We start from the raw sequence: 17,119 nt of genomic DNA, 5'->3' as shown, positions 1-17,119 counted from the left end.
CTAGTAAAATACTAGTAATAATAACTAATTTAAAATACTAGTAAATACTAGTTTTTTAAAAAATGTCCAACAACCAAGGTACCCAATGTATTCTGTCATATGGCTATAATATTGAGAAAATATATTCATTTAACTCAATAATTAATAATAAATTACCACTACTCTTAATTCCGGATTACACACGTATATACATACACACATTTACCCACACCAATAACATATTATTCAAAAGAATAGCTGGCATGTCCCAGGCTTTCCTGTAAGTTCTCATACTTTGCTGTGAATCAGAATCATATGAAAGCCTTTGTTCAGATTGCTGATTCCCAGTGTTTCTGGATCATTAAATCTTCAGAGAAGCCCAATAATTCCCATTTCTATCAAATTCCCAGGAGATGCTCATGCAACCAGTCCAGGGTCCACCCTTTGGGAACCACTACTGCAAATGATCTGTGAGTCTTAAAAGCCAATAAGGGTGGGGGGGGGTGGGGTGGGGGATGGAGGGGTTGGGCAGGGAGAAAAAGGGAGGAAGAGAGGGAAGGAGGGAGGCAGGCTATGGTAACAGGCAGTTCTGGGGAAGGAGGCAGCAGATAAAAGTGAATTTAGATATTTCCCTCCATCCTGATACCTGCCCTTTATCTTGCTGGTTAGCAAATACTAAGAAATCAAAGACTTCTCAAATAACAATTTACTTGGAGGACATACAAACCTTTTCATGCTTTAAAGGCTAGATACATTATTCCCATTACAAAATAATATTGCCAGAAACTCTTCAGCCTTTCGATATCCCTAGAGGGAACTACTTTCAAGAAGACACTAAGGAGGCACAGAAAGCTATCTAATGAGTTTTCCATATTAAAAAAGAAGATTAGTGCTTACCAGTAAAACAGGAGAGCAACTATCAACAAGCAACTCCTACAACATGCAGAAATCCGCTCTATAGAAACAATATGATTGTGTTTGGAATCTGTCAAATAAGTATTAAAATTTTATTCAAGTGAAAGTTTTTAAGTTACTGAGCCATATAAAGGGAAAATATTAATTTTATTAGAATTTGAACGAATGTTGCACAAAGAACACATTTTAACAAAATAGTATGGTGGCATAACAAACAAACAAACAAACAGCCAAAGATGTGTAAAAGAAATATAAGGTGGAAAAATGTTAAGTACCTCATGATCCAGTATAGAAACAAGAAATCTAAACTTAAAAACCAAGGATTTTAAAACGCACAACCATAAAACAAGAAGTTAATGTTTGTGCTATCCTAACCAGACACATTCTTCAGCAAAACTTTATAAAGCAGAGTTCTATTTTACAGTATTTGATATCTTATTTCGAACTTCTTCGTAGAAAGAGGCTGCTTATGTAATTCAATCTCACAGTTGAAAAAGAAAGTTTAAGCACTGAGAAATAAGTAGTCTACTAATTAAAATGACAGGTGAGGCAAAACAATTGATTAGTCTTCAGTGCTATATTTTCAACTGTCTAAGGAGTTGATTCAACCAAAACAAGTCTTAAGCAGTTCAGAATTCTTTCCTAATGCCCAAGGAACGCCTCTGCCTAGCCTGATTGCCATATATGGGAATCAAGAACCTAGTAACAAAAGAGCACTCTCGGGGACAAATGTAGGAAGAGAAGAAAAAACAGAGTTTTGCTATTTTATAACAAAATAACTTGTCACCATTTCAGATCACCAAATGCCAGAAGGTAGTTAAAACAAATTATTTAAGTACACGTCCCTATCTTTGCAATTTATTTCTAAATACTGATATATTCATTTTTTTTAAACGGACCACATCAGGTTAATAATAGTATTAATCAACTCGAAAACTATAATAAAATAGTTCAAGAATAGGCTTTTGAATATTTTTCTGTCATACCTTAATCTTTACTCAAAGATGTAATTCTTACTTTTTTGGCAGAGAAGTCATAGGAAATTAATCTGGAAATATTTTAAAGAGATTGTCAACCATGAAGTTTCTGCATCTCAAGATTGTCATCTTACAAAGATATCAAATTTCACATTTTTAAATGTCTTAAAACATAGTTGTGATTATAAACACCAAAAGGCAAAAATTTTAAATGCTTATGACAAAAAGTTAAGCCCTTTGCATTCTGAATAGTTGAAATTTAGTCACGCAATATGCCCAATTCAGACTTAAAATGAGGTATATTTTCTTCTCCACAAATATCAAATACCTAGCAAATAATATCATGAACAGATTCAAATGAAAATAAATTCACAGGCTTTTTGTTTGTTTTTGCTTTAACCTGTCACATTGCCATGAGTCTTTGGACGTGGAGTCTAACAAAATAGAAAGTTGCATATGGACACTCTCTAAATGAATACATAGGGTGAAAACATCTTTGTGAATTATTTTTAAAACACGATAAATGTCATTACCAAATAGCCATGATTTTAAATATTATGTAAGTATATATTGGAGATCATCTAAGTATCAACAACTGTATAATTTGTATAAGGGGAGCACTAGAAAATAAAATCTTTATAATGCTCTTAAGCAGGGCATAAGCAACTGAATTTTTTAATCTGAAAAACCTATCCTGCAAAAATCTGAATCAAAGTTTTGCTTTTTGAATGCATGGGTTGCAACCCAGAGAAAACATGAGGAATATACTGTTTGGTCAGGATCTTGTTAGTTAAAGAAGCAAAAAATTTAAGAACCAAAATATGCACACCATTAAAGATACTAATTCTGAAAATTGTGTAGCTAAAAATTAAATCACCCTGTCCAGCAAGTTCCAAATATTTCACACATTTCAAACATTAAGGCAACTTTTTCCAACTAAATAGTACTTTATAAAAATATATGTCACTTCAAAACATTATATACATAGTGACAATAAATTTAGCTAGTTGTAATCTTTAATACATTAATAAAGTGTCACATATTACAAAGAAATTATACTAGGTGCTTGCATGTATGTGCAAGTGGAGCTGCAGTTTTTAAAGTACAGGTTTTAAAACTGAGCGAAGTGAACGTCCTTCTTTCGTGAGTTCTCTCGTTACACACATACACGGCAGTGGGATGGCTTCCTCCCGTTTCTCTACAATATTGTAACTGCATTTCTTCAAGTGGTCAGCCATGCTTAGGATGTCAGCAAATTTCCAGTCATTAACAGAACAAAATGCGGTACTGAATCGCCATACCTAAAAGAAAATTCTACTTTAGATTTAAACAAGTCAACTTACAGGCACAGGTATCAAAACATACTGACTGCATACATTTCTCCCGTTAGAGAAATATCCGATCTAGAGCTTCGAATAGTTAGCCTACATAACTGAAAAGTAGTAAATCCATTTGTTTATCAAATATTTATAAATTACTTCTTTGAAATTATGACTTCAATAAATGTAATAACCAAAAGGACAAAAACCAACATTAAAAATTACATCCAAACTGGCTTACTAAGCAGTTTTTTAAAAAGCCATAAGCTCATGAATTCAGAACTTCCTAAAATAACCTCATGAATTCAGTACTTCATAAAATACACATTAATAAGTGTTAATAATCAAAAAAAGACAAAAACCAACATTAAATATTACATCCAAATTGGCTTATTTTTAAGCAGTTTTTTAAAGTCATAAGCCCATGAATTCAGAACTACTTCCTAAAATAATCCATATTGCACACTATTCTTTCATCCTATCCAACTGGCTATATATAGAACTATCCGTAGTCTGGAGATACTGAAAATACAACTGTTATTTTCTCTCCAAGTTTTTCTCCCATTCCTATTACACTATATGAAGCACACTAAAAAAAATTCTAGAATACTGTGCCAAACTACCTTATCTTTCTACTACTTACAAGTACTAAAAGTACTTAGTTATATTAAAGAATACAGGGGCTTCGACTTGTTAAGAAAGGTTCTGAAAACTTATATAGAAAGGACTTTTTTAAAATGAATCTTATTTTACTCCACATCATTGTAAAATGCATTTCTGGGCAAAATATTCACTTGCTATCCCTGTTTATATGCCTGCTGGTAAGAAATGTAGACTACTAACCCTCTGCCCACTCAGCAGCTCTAAGCCCTGAATCAATATCTTCTTAGTCTAGCAATGCCTGTTGTGGCTCCTTCACATCTTTACAGTTCAAAATATAAAGCTACCTGAACAGAGGTAATAAGCATAAATGGAGCAGGACAGACCTGGATAACAAGCATGAATGGGACAGGACAGGCCTGGGCATCCCAGCTATGCTCATCCACAAGTAAATGCCTGGGGGAACACGGAGTATATGCTAAAACAGCAGACACTCCAGAATGTGGCCGTAGATTTGAGGGAAGCCCTCAGTACTCACTAGAACTTCTCAGGAAAGGATGGCAATGACTTCCGGGGTGGCCAGATGTTTTCAGAATTGTGTGAACACAATTACTTTTCAGCTGGCAACAGAAGTCACCATTGCTCAGCAATGGGGCACTCACTCACTATCTTCCTGAGGGTCGTATTCATTACCATGGATAGAGTCATTTACCAGAAATCAGTGAAAGTCTAGAGAGTAGCTACCAAGAGGCACTATAGATTATAATTCCCCACACCCACGAAAGTACGGGAGAATTCAGAGTTCTTAAGCTTCGGCAGAACTAGGTAGCTGAAAGATTCAATAGTGGCAGACAGCCTCCCTACTTCCACATAGAGCCTGGTGAAGCAAACTCAGGAAAAAATGGATGGCTCCCACCTCTTGATGACAAGGTTTCTTAGTAATGGACCAATTTTGCATTCAAGTATCAAGTTTTTACTTAGTGCCTGCTATATGGCAGGTGCTATGCTAGGCAGTAGATATTGTGGCTCCTAGAGAATCTCACTCATCAAGGAACTTACAGTCTAATAAAAGAAACTGACAATGTATCAATAAATTTCAAAACAGCATTGTGTGCACTTTCGTAGGGATGCATATAATGGGGTACCACATGAACAAAGCACAGTGAACCTCCCTGAACACTTCAGGGTCGGTTTCCAGAAGTCAAGATATGAAGAGTAAGCAGGATATAGAAACGAGACGAAGATCACATGCTTCAAAGTGAGGTTCCCTAGGCTTGAATCCATAGGGTATATGGACAAGTTACTGAACTGCTCTAAACCTCAATTTCTTTATCCATAAAATAGGGATTAAATAAATCAACAAAAGTAAAATACTTATTACTTATTACCACACTATCGTATTACGAGTGCTCAAATGTAGGTATTAGGGTCAGCATACTCAAAGGCCTTAAGGCAAGAAAGAAAACATCAGGTAATACAGTCAATAATACTGTACTAACTATGTATGGTGTCGAATGGGTGCTAGACTTATCAAAGTGATTACTTCGAAACTTTAGCATCTAATCACTATGTCGTACACTTGAAACAAATACAATATTGTATGTCAACTGTAATTGAAAAATAAAAAATTATTTTAAAAATATCGGACAACTGTAAATAACAACATGATTGGAATATAAAGTGACAAGAGTCAACTGAAGAGGTTAAGTAAGGACAAAATTATAAAAAGCCTTAAATGTATCATCAGGGAGTCAGTCTCTATCCCAGAATGGACAAACATTTTTAAAGTTTTTAAGCACTGCGGTGAAAGAACTGTATTTAAGAAAGTATCTGTCCCTCTAGCTCTTATACAGGGAATAGCTGAACAAGGACACAACTGGAAGCAGAAACCCAGTGGGGGCAACTGCAGGACTCCAGGGGAGAACTAAAGATGGGACTGAATGGGGAACGGCAGTGGAAATGGTGACGCAAACCTGACAGGTAGGAAGAAGGGAGACTCAATACGACTTTGTGATTACTTAGATCTGGGAAAAAAGAGGGAGAGGGAGTCAACACTAACTCCAAAGTTTAAGCAACATGATAGAAGATAATGCCACTTTCTGAGATCAAGAGAGGTAGAGAAGTGGAGTAGTTTGGACATGTTGAGCATGATGAAGCTGTGAGATAATATAGTGGAGATGTCCAGTACATGCTTGTATATACTGGTCTGGAGTTCAAAGGAGAAAATGGCCAGCATACAGATGTGTGAGAAATCTGTATAAATGACAGCAGTTTAAACTCCAAAAGTAAGTAAGGTTTTCTGCAGGAACAGAACTTCAGAAAATATATCCCCTCACAGGTCATTACTGGTGGGCAAGGACAAAAAAGAGGCCACACTCAGAATGTGCCATCCCAAATGGAATATATCAAATCATCTGGAAAATAAAATACACACATGTACACATGTATACGCAGCAAGTAAACTTTCTGCTACCAGAATTCTCTTTTGGGGAAAAAAAAAAAAAACATAAAATAATGAGTGTGTTCATTGATTGGCCAAAGCCTCAGAACACAGAAGGAGATGTAGAACTCAAAAACGGGAGCAATGAGTGGAAGAAAAACTTAAGGGTGGCAAAAACAAAGTAGTCAAAAGTTTGAGCTTATTAATTTTCTTCCACTTTATAAAAGGCAAAGTTTCATATTATAAATGTTCTAAAATGAAAAATAACTTCTAGTTTCTATTGGATAGAGCCTCAAACAGAAGCTGGGCAAAAAGCAGGCTGTCACAGGAGGAAAACAGTGGCGCCGGAACTGGTGCCCAGCTCTGCCCAAATCTCCAGCTCAAGCTTCCAGTAAGCAACGCTCTCTCTTATTGTACTAAACCCAGGGTCCCCACCAACAATATCAAACCCTACTGCCCTCTTCTTATCTCACTTCAACCTAATACATAGGCATATCCACCCATTTATGTCCTCTATACCCCAAATACTCCACTGGCACTTAACAGTACCAGTAGTTGTAACTTTTTCTCATCTCTCCCTATTTAAGTCCTACCTGAAACAAGCAAATCCTAAGAAAGAAAATGCTAAGAATTGAAAGAAACTGCCAATTATAAGCAGTAAAACACCTTCTTCTTGCTTCCCCCACTGTCCTACAGTGAAAATGTTCCAGATGGAGCCCAAATTAGAAGGTGGTTAACATGGCCTCTAAGGGAGTTGTTACAGAACTGAATGAGTACAGAACTGCTCAACTGAAAAAAATAGAAGTGGCCTCTGCCATATTAGATTAGAATCTAGTTCTAGGATATCTTCAGTAAATATGTAATTATGACAAACAATTCTAACTATCCCAGTTTTTCATTAATTACCATTATAAAAAGTTTGTTGTCATATTGTTTTAAGGATGGTCAATTTTGAAAGATACAATTAATTCAGCAACATTATTAAATGCTTATTATATGCCAAGTAAGGGGTTGATACAATTAAGATTAAACTAACCTTTTCTTTTATCTGCCATGATGAATTTCCTTCTGGATACTTCCTTTTCCCCCACTGCAGTATGACCATTCCACGAGACTGAAGCAGACTGCCACATACATCCCTCATTAACTTGGATACACATGAGAGCTGGCATAGACTGAAGCCATCAAGAAAGCCTGCAATATGTTGCAGAACCTCAAAAGGAAGACTACTTAGATGGTCGCTATGTAATCCCAACACACAATTTCTAGCAGGCTCTGCTAACACTGTGGATACGCATGGCTGAACTCCAAATGACCGCAAATGGCGGTCATGTATAATCTTTGCTCCTTGTGTTGATGGACAAAATCTACGCTGAGAGTAAGTACAACCATAATAGGCTAAAGGACACCTCTGTTCCATCCAGCCATTGAGTCCAGCATGAATATCACCATGTACATTCTTAAAATGGGATGAAAATTCTCTTCTTCTAAATAACTGTCCACAAACAAATGTAAACATTGAACGCTGCTTGGGTTGGTACCTAGCGACACATTCCAAAACTAAATCCAGCCCAAGTGTCTGGAAGGGACTTGGATTTGAAAGCTGTGGGTTGGCATGATCACAAGCTGAAGCTGAAGCTATTTCCCCAACCATTGTATTTGTAGCTAAAATTGCAGATGGAAGCGAAAAAGTCTGAGTCCCAAAGTCAACGTGATAAACATCGACCATGCGACTATCAGATATACCCCTCCCACCTGGAGAATCTCCTAGACAAAACAGTAATGCTGCTGTGATTAGATCTATTCCTTGGAGGCCCATTGGATCTTCTGCAACTTCCAAATCTGATGTATCTACTGCTTTATCTTCCTTTGGTTTAGACCAACATGAATTAGAAAGAAATTTGAATGAAGGAGGATGACTGAAAGATAAGACATCCACGTTCTTCAAGTCCCCTAAGTCTACTTTTCGCCAACATAATTCTTCATCCTCATCATCTGGCATGAAGATATGCTGAACTGTGCCATTAGGCAAAGCATTAGATGGTATTACTTCCCTAAGTTGTGCTGCTACCGAAAGTGAACGGGAAGGTTTTGAAGTGCCATCTGATGCTACACATTCTCCATTTGTTAAGTTACTTTGTTTTGAATCACCATGTGAATTCTGATTCTGGTCTATGACCTGTGTACATAAATTTTCCAAAGGAAAGCCATTACAAAGAGCAGAAGTGCCATAAGCACTGCTATTCAAGTCACATAATAAATCACTTGAACCATTTTGTTCAGGCTGGGCATTTTGGCTTGTATTGTTATGGTCAATTCCACCTACTGCTCCAATCTCATCCTCATGAAGATAGTCCTGGTCTTTCAAGTTTCTATTCTGTAAGCTTTCTCTGGCATTTTGCTCTTCGTTCGTTTCATCTGGGGAATCAGAGAGACCTGTACTTAACATGCCAATGTCTCTTGTGGCTGTATTCAGGATATCTAAAGCAGCAGCCAAACTTCTGGTTGTTTCTACAGTAGCTTGATAAAGTGCACCATAAGATTCTTCATCAACAGACACTAAACCATTAGCATGTGGTATCTCTGGGATATCTGATTTAACTGATATTTGTTCTCTAGGTGCTGATACTTTATCAGTCGCTTTTGACATCATGGTGGCTACTTTGAGAGATTCCAAGAGCATCCTCTGGTCTTGAAGGGCCAGTGCCATATCTAATTGTGCCACTTCATCAACATCTCTGCTTAGATTCTCATACGATTTCCGGTCTGCATAACTAACTGGCCATCGGTTCCATTCCATAGTACAGCACACCACACTTGCAGGACATGTTTCTAGATGTTCAGCAACTTTATTTCGAGCCATTGTAAATGGACATCCAAAGTCACTATTTAAGCAAGGCACTCGTTCAAATGGACATAACAGTCGATGTTCATCAGCTTTACAAGAATGGAAGACTGCTCCGCAAACCAATGGGCAACCAATCAAATCACAAGAAATCCCAGGCTCCGGTCTGGTCATACACCGTCTACTGACACAATTCACGCAGTGTGGATGCTGCAGCTCTTCCTCCATAATGGCCCGTCCAGCTCTAGTTGTTGAGATGGAAAAAAAATAAGAAGTTAAGCAAAAAAAGGTCAATTTAAAAAAATCGTTTAATAATAAAAATCAAATCTTGAAGGTACACTGGCTTATCTTAGAATGAAATATATAAACATATTTGACAAGTTTACATATAAACAATCCATCTTGAAACAACTTAGACAATTCAGAACAATTCAGTATTTCAACTAAAATGTCTAAAAGTTCATTTTTATATGCCATATAACAATATGCTTAAAAGGCCAAAAGTTTCCCAATATAATACTTAAATTCTAGTATACTATGTAACATATAAGTTAATGCCAAAAACAAGTTAATGAATGTTTAACTTTTAAATTTCAGAATGCTTTAGCTTTTACCTTTTTAATTTCAACTAAACTGATTTTCAAGCAAGCACCTCAAATTGTAGAGATCTTATTATATTCCAAGAGAATAATCTGAATTAGACATTTTCTCTTTATTCTCTCTAAATATATGAATTTAAGATTTCATCTATTGACCGCTCCTTCTAAAATGCCTTAATATATTTCACAACAACTCAACAGAGTAAACCTTAAAAAATATAGAGGATTTACCCAGAAAATATAATTTCTAGCTCCAGTTCTATGGCTGTAAGAAAATCACTTACGTCTCAGGGCCAGTTTCCATTCACTCGTTAAACATCTATTTATTGTTTAACTACCAATACCAGACAGCACGTCTGATGTGGCAATATAAAGATTAGTAAGACACAGTTCTTCCTCTGAAGGAGTTACAGCAGGAGGTCAGAGACAGTAAAAATCACGTCACCTTATGATGTGATCAATACGACAGAAGTAAAACGGTAATACAGAGAAGATAATAATCAGTACTGGTAGAGCTAGAGAAGAATTCATAGTAATCTTGAAAGATAAGAATCCTAAGGAGGGTAGGGAGGGGAGGCATTCAACGCTGAAGTAACAACATAAGCAAACACAGCAAAGCAAGAATGGGCAAGAGATGTTCGGGGAACTTCAAGTTTCCTAGTGCTGCTGGATCACTATGTGAAATGCAAGGCAGCTGTGAGAGATGAGGCAAATCATGAAGAATGTACTGTATGCTACTCCAAGGAGTTCAAACTTTAATTGGAAATCGCTGAGGATTTTAAACAGAGAAACAGTATCTATAAAATAACATGAGGGGATTACAGATACCTAATGGTCTTTCCTGCTTTTATCAACAGAAGTTTCATATAAAACTAAGGAAAAGCATCAGCACAATATATTTCTATTATAATTATTGAGCCTATTCAATGTCTTCCCCCCCCCCCATGACATTCAACTTCTTTATTGGCTTGTTCCTACTAGCAGTAAAAACTTTAAAAAGACTATTTTATCTTTACCTAAATAATAAAGTAATATCTCCTTTTGGCTATTCTTTTTTCCTATCCAGTCAAGCTTTCAGAAGAAAAAAAAAACAAACAAACAAACCAAAAAGCCCTTCTAACCTCCCATACTCCTCTAATCCAGCTTTTATTTTTTACCACCACTCATTAAAACTGTGCTCTCAGACCCTCAGTGCTAAATCCAAAGGGCATTTTTTCCAGACCCACCTTCCTCAGTCATTATATCATATTGTTGCCTAATTCCTCCTTTTTTGAACTATTATCTTTCCTTCGTTTTTATGATGTCACATTTTCCTGGTTTTCCTCCTGCCTCTTTGGTTATTTCTTAAACTTTTCTTCTAAAATATTCTTCTTCAGGGATCCATGTCATTTCTTGGTCATTCTATACATTCTCTCCCTGCGTGTTCTCAATTTCTCAAAAGATTCAGTTATCACCAATATGCTAAAACTCATCTATACCTCCTGCCCAGATCCCTCTTCCAAACTTCAGATCTCTCTACAGCTAATTACTTATTATACATCTCTACTTACATTTGGCACAGGCAACTCACCTCGACAAACACTGTAGTTAAATTATATCACAGTAGATAATAATTTTCTGGATTAGATACTGATTAGCCTATTTTCTTTACTTCAGTGCACAAAAGAGTGATAGCTCTGACCTATTTTTACATAAATTCTTAGTTCCAGGTGGCTAATGTAAACTAATTACTCCTCAAATTGCAACTTCTTTTTCTCCAGTCCAGGTTTGATTTTCCTCAAACTAAAATAAAAATCTATCAATTATTGCTAGAGCTTTTGTTGATTAAGTAGAAAAGTTACGAGTTGATAGTATGGTACTTAATGATGCTAGGGGTGGCAGGGAGGCATGCAATTATCAACAAAACTGTATTTTTAAATTTTGTTCAAAAATTGCAAATGAGTTAAATATACTTACCCTACAAATTTTATAGGTAAAAACAAACCTATAAATTAAATATAGACATGCTAAAAGAGCCCTAATAGAAGAAATGACAGACTAGCCATAACATTTGTAAATTAAGCAGAAATTCAAAAAGAAACTTTATTAAGAATCAAGACATTTTTTAGTGAGTGATTAGATTGTGAAAACAGCTGTAGCTTTCTTATTTTGCAACCAGACTGAGTTCACCTCACATGCTGAAGGTTATAAACTTGACTGTTACTAAGAGAGAAACCTAAAAATACAAGCAGTTCCAACACAACTGACCACTGCTCTCGGTACTTGTAGGAACAGTTTATGTTATGTACACATCACATGACCACACCAGACAGAACACATCTCAAAAAAGTCACTTAATTCAAAAGCGTTTAAAATAGTAACTGCTACAAACAACTGAGTTAAATGCAAAACAGCAACAACTCTGAAAGGCAGAAGTAGAAAGCTGTCAAGCTTCAAAATAAATAGCATCTTGCATACTATTCCACTCTGAATAAGAAAAATGTTAAAATATAAAAAGCATCCACAGTAATGAGTCCAAAATGTATATTACTTATTGAAGTAGCCCTACAGAGGAAAAAAAGGGAACATTAATTATATCTCTATTTTGTCCTTCTTTACATTATATCATGTCTCTTAGTATCACAATCTTTCTAACAACTCATAGGAAACTGAGGTTCAGAAAGGCAAAGATACTTGCCCAAGGTCATCTACCTAGTAAGTGGCAGAGCTAGGATTTAAACCTATATCTGATCAATGCACTTGGACAATACCAGATATGTCTACTTATAAAAGTTGGAGAAAATAAAGCAGACTTCGGTTACTGATAATCCAATTTTAAGATGTTATTTGAGGAATGGAGATTACACAACTTTGCTTGTAGTTTATTCTAACACAATCACCTCTATGGTCAAGAAAAACTTTGTTGGTCCTTTCTAATTATAATAGCACTTTACTTTCCTTTGTATATTAAGTGTTTTAAATTATTTTAAAAACTAACTTACATGTATAATGCTTATATAAACATACAGCATATAAACTTAACAATTCTCAAAATAGCTATAAAAAGAAAGAATCACGTTTAATTCCATTTTACTATTAAATATATTAAGAAGTAAGAAAATGCACTAGACAATATCGAAACAGTAGTCTGGGGATACAACCCTCAGTTTCAGAACTTAAAAAGTCCAGATCTATCCTTTTTCTAAACAAGATCACTATTATCAAATTAAATATGCCTCTATAAAGTATTTCATATTGGTCTTAAATCCAATGAAATGGTTTAAAATGTCAATCGCCCATTTATCAGCTGGACAGTGACACAGCAGGCCCAGTAGAAAACATGTTGCTAAAATTGAGCTTCAAGTTCAAGATGAGCTAAATTTAAAACTTCTCAATATTAAGTTTAAATAAAAAAACTTTCTAGAAAAAGAATCTTAACATTACAAACAACTGGAAAAAGTTTCATCAGAATAGAAAATATCTGTACATGATTAAACGCTTTACAGTAGTTTCAATTTTCTCTAACAGAAATTCTTGGCCAACTCATACTCTGTGGCTGATAGACAATCCATAAAAATAGTTTTAAGACATGGCATTTTCCCATACAATGAAATGAGGCCTTGTTATTTAAGGCTATTTCTAGACTTAGGAGATGGTCCTTGAAAAAAAACATTTCTTTATTTTTCCAAATTCATTAAAATACATAAGGCAATAAATAAATAAAATATTGCAAATTAGCACAATTTTAAAATATGCTAAGTACAGTCGCCCAAAGTACTCAACACAGTTTGCTGCCTCTGGCTGTTCTTAAGGCCTGCTTCTGCCTCCAAGAGACAGACAGACAGACAGACAGACAGACAGACAGACACAAACACACACACACACACACACACACACACACACACACCACCCCATCCCCCCCATTTTTCTCCCCAACTGCTGCCTCAAATCTTTGTTGCAGCTTAAATGTTACCTTCCCACATACCCATACCCAAAGGCAAGGTATAGGTCTTATATTATACTACATGCTCATTACACATTGCATTTTTCCTTGGTAACACTAGTTGCAACTCTAAGTAAATCATTACCCTGTTTAATATCTAGCTCCACAGGAAAACTAAAGCTCCATGAAAGAGGCAGGACCATCTTTGTCTCAATTAGTCTTGTGTTCCCAATATTCAAAAATGTGTCTCACAGCCTCGCTTATCTTAAAAACATGAATAAATGAATTATAATACAAGAAATAACCTAATAGGTTCCAAAACAAAATGAGATTCTCGATTTCATAAAACTACACACTTCATGAAAAGATATAACTTTATAGATCTAGTATGACAATCAAACTATCAAAATTATCGCACTGTACTAGCTATAAAAAGTCAATAGTGCGCAAACATTTATTAACCACTTCAGTCATATGTTCCAGGTATTATATATTAAAATTAATTATCCTCATAAAAGCAAATCAATGGGAAAAATAAATCAAAGAAAGTTAATTTCAATCTTCCATTGTTTTTAAATCTTAAAAAATAATAGTAATAAAATGCACAGAAGGAAACATTTACCTGTATACTGTTCCACTATTTTGATGCCCTAATCAACCCTGCAGTCTGGTTACTGGTTACTGAATATAGAGGCGTCAGGTTCAAAAAGAAAAGCAAAGGCAGAGATGTCTACACACGTACAGATGCCTGAGTAGGTACAGGGTAAGGAAAAGCTCAAAAAAGGAAGTGGTATCAGCCTACTGCTTAATATTACAATTAATATGGTAGTTGATGGACTAAAATTTGAATTAAACAAGAAAACACTGCTTCAATGTAAAGCGAGACAGAACTATCGACAGACCTGTTCTCTTAGTTAACCATTACAAGTAATTCTATGACTAAAATTTCAAATTTAGTAATTATTTATGACTTCCTCCACATCAAATCTCATCCTTCTTGTATAGTTGAAAGTACAACTACACGGTGAATTACAAACACTTGCTTGCCGATTTGCTGATCAGGTGCACTCAGTTTCAAAAACTGTATTAAATCTATAACTTCAGTTGGACATCTTATTTCACTGGTTTAAAAAATGGGTTGGGGATAACTAGACAAGATTGAAAATACAATATCATTAAACTGCCAACTCAAAGCACATACCCTCCTAATGAGTCCAAAATAGCTAAATAGGTTACACTGTATACATTATTTTATTAAATTCTGGTTTGATAGAATGATGACCTATGGAATTTTTTTCAGGGTTTTAGCCTTCCAGTTATATGACCAAAATATACATCTTTCATTTCTAAATATGGTCATGAGTAGCTTATTCCAAAGTGAAAGTTCTAACTACTTGCCATGTTCTCTACTAAATAAGCAAACGAAATTATTAACCTTACATCAGAAATTAAAATAATAAATACTAATAAATATTTAATACTTAGACCAAAACCTATTTGAGTAGTTTATTACAATGGGCAGCATGGCAAAAGGGAGTGGGCTTCCAAGGAATCTCATTTTGTGATCTTGAGACAATTACTCTACTGTGAAAACAACCTAGAACTCTACAAAGGTTGATTACTATTATGTGTGTCCAGTAGGACACAAACAGGTTTTCCTCATAAAACAAATGTACTTCACTTTACACAACAGCTACATTTACATACACGTAGCTTTATGTATAATTATTTTTTATATCAGGTCATTTATACTTACAAGCTTATTAAAAGCAATCATATGAGGAACAATCTAATGTTAACATTATCCATTCTTATAAAAAAAGATACACCCTTTTTGTAAAAGATTTCCACAGAATGGATTTTAATTCAGGCATGCTTACCCATGTTTAACTATCTAGCTACCTACAATGTAAAAACCACTAGTCCAAGGCCAATCTCACCTACTTCATCAAACCAAATTTGAAATTAATGTGTTACAGCCTTTTGACTGAAGACTTCAACGTCAAATAATTCTACGAATACAAAGTCATTTCAGAGCATATGCTAACTTTTTTTAATGAAACTGGCAGTCATAGGAACTCAGTTAAAAGATTTATCCAAAACCATAGAGAGTAGCATAAGGCTTATCCCATTAAAAGTCACATTTTCGTAACATTTTACGTCAAATAGTAAACACACATTAGCCAATGCCTATTTTAGAGATCTTAAAGTACCTCCCTAACCACATACATTATCTCAAAATATGTATTATTGCTCTTTAATGATATATTAGGACACTTTGTATTAAAAAAAAAAAAAGTCTTCAGCGCTGGACATGGAGAAATACTGGATTGAAATTAAATACCTAGTACACTTGAAATGCAGAAAAGTTTGCCTATATTGGAAACTTCAGTTCTCTGCTAACGTTCACAAAACTCCACCCACTCACATTTCCAGAATCACGAAAAAAGCCATGTCACCGCATTAAAGTACCAGATAAAACCAAACCGGCAACTTAAAAAGTTTGCAAAACACCATGTTATCCCCAATTAAACTTCTGATGTTAGAAACAGTGACTAAGCATGAAGTACAGTGATTCAGCGAAAATCTCGTATTGATTGAAAAATCGAACCCTTAGAAAAATCCTAAAGATATATTTTAACCTACCTACTCTTTTCCTTTTGCCGCGTCAACAACTGGATTGCTTTGGAAAACCTTGACAAATATGAGCATATGCAAAAATCTGTTAATATAATTTACTGAAGGGCACAGCACAGTACTGAAATGTAGCAAACAGAAATTAAAGCTTAGAAAGTATGGGTTTTTGTATTTAAAGAGTTTTAAGTTGACTTTCATTGGTATCAGAATGCCCATAAACAGCTTTATCTTGGATCGGAGTCAACAAAGCAATTATGGAATAAAAGGTCAATTTCTTCCCAAGCATCTTCTATCTGAAACGTAGGACGTGGCTCAGAAAGAAAAACTAGAGCGGGGCAGAGGGGAATGCAGTACTAGAACCATGGTAAACACACTGTTCTGCCAGTCTCTGCTCTCCCAAATGCACACGTTAAAAACATACTCGAAGGAGACTACTTTGAATTCAATATGCACTCTAAGGCCCCCTTCCAAGCAATGCACTACAACGGGATAGGACACATAACCTGGAAATGGTCAAACTCCTCAGATCTACAACATCAGGAAGTTTCCCTTTAACAAGGACGGAGGCTAAGAAAGACTAGGAGCCTCTCACTTCCATGAATGGAAAAGTTACTAACTTCACTCATCCCGTGAAGACAGTTTGATGATGCCTCTCGGTCTCACTTTAACCCGTTTGTTCCCCCAAAGAACTCAAGTTTCCAAAAGGCAAAAAGAAAGAGTGGCCGGGTTTTCGAGGTTCTTTGGGTCTTTGGGTTTTCTAAGTTTAGCTCCTGCTTCTCCCCTCCCAACACATCAACGCGCAAGGCGGGGTGACTCGGGGTCGGTCCTCGGGGTGTGGGTCGCCATTTGCTGACCGCCTCCGAGGCCGGGCGGCCGGGTGGGCGGA

At 35.7% G+C, this 17,119-nt stretch overlaps 1 protein-coding gene across 2 annotated transcripts in view; it reads right to left on the bottom strand.

Annotated features, from left to right (window-relative positions):
• Positions 1-670: 670 nt before the first annotated feature.
• FBXO30 (F-box protein 30) overlaps positions 671-17,119 on the bottom strand; it is a 16,977-nt gene continuing 528 nt past the window's right edge. The window contains exons 2-4 of one of the 2 annotated variants that reach the window (XM_023528347.1): positions 16,243-16,290; positions 7,267-9,319; positions 671-3,172 (exon numbers count right to left, since the gene is read on the bottom strand). In XM_023528347.1, the coding sequence (XP_023384115.1) occupies positions 2,969-3,172; positions 7,267-9,303 (2,241 nt within the window). In that variant the 5' untranslated portion in view covers positions 9,304-9,319; positions 16,243-16,290 and the 3' untranslated portion in view covers positions 671-2,968. The remainder of the gene's footprint in view (positions 3,173-7,266; positions 9,320-16,242; positions 16,291-17,119) is intronic. The other variant, XM_011356110.2, reaches the window with a different exon arrangement.

This window comes from Pteropus vampyrus, unplaced genomic scaffold (assembly GCF_000151845.1).
Source record: "Pteropus vampyrus isolate Shadow unplaced genomic scaffold, Pvam_2.0 Scaffold24, whole genome shotgun sequence".
Lineage (NCBI taxonomy): Eukaryota > Metazoa > Chordata > Mammalia > Chiroptera > Pteropodidae > Pteropus > Pteropus vampyrus.
This window is presented reverse-complemented; position numbering and strand designations above follow the sequence as displayed.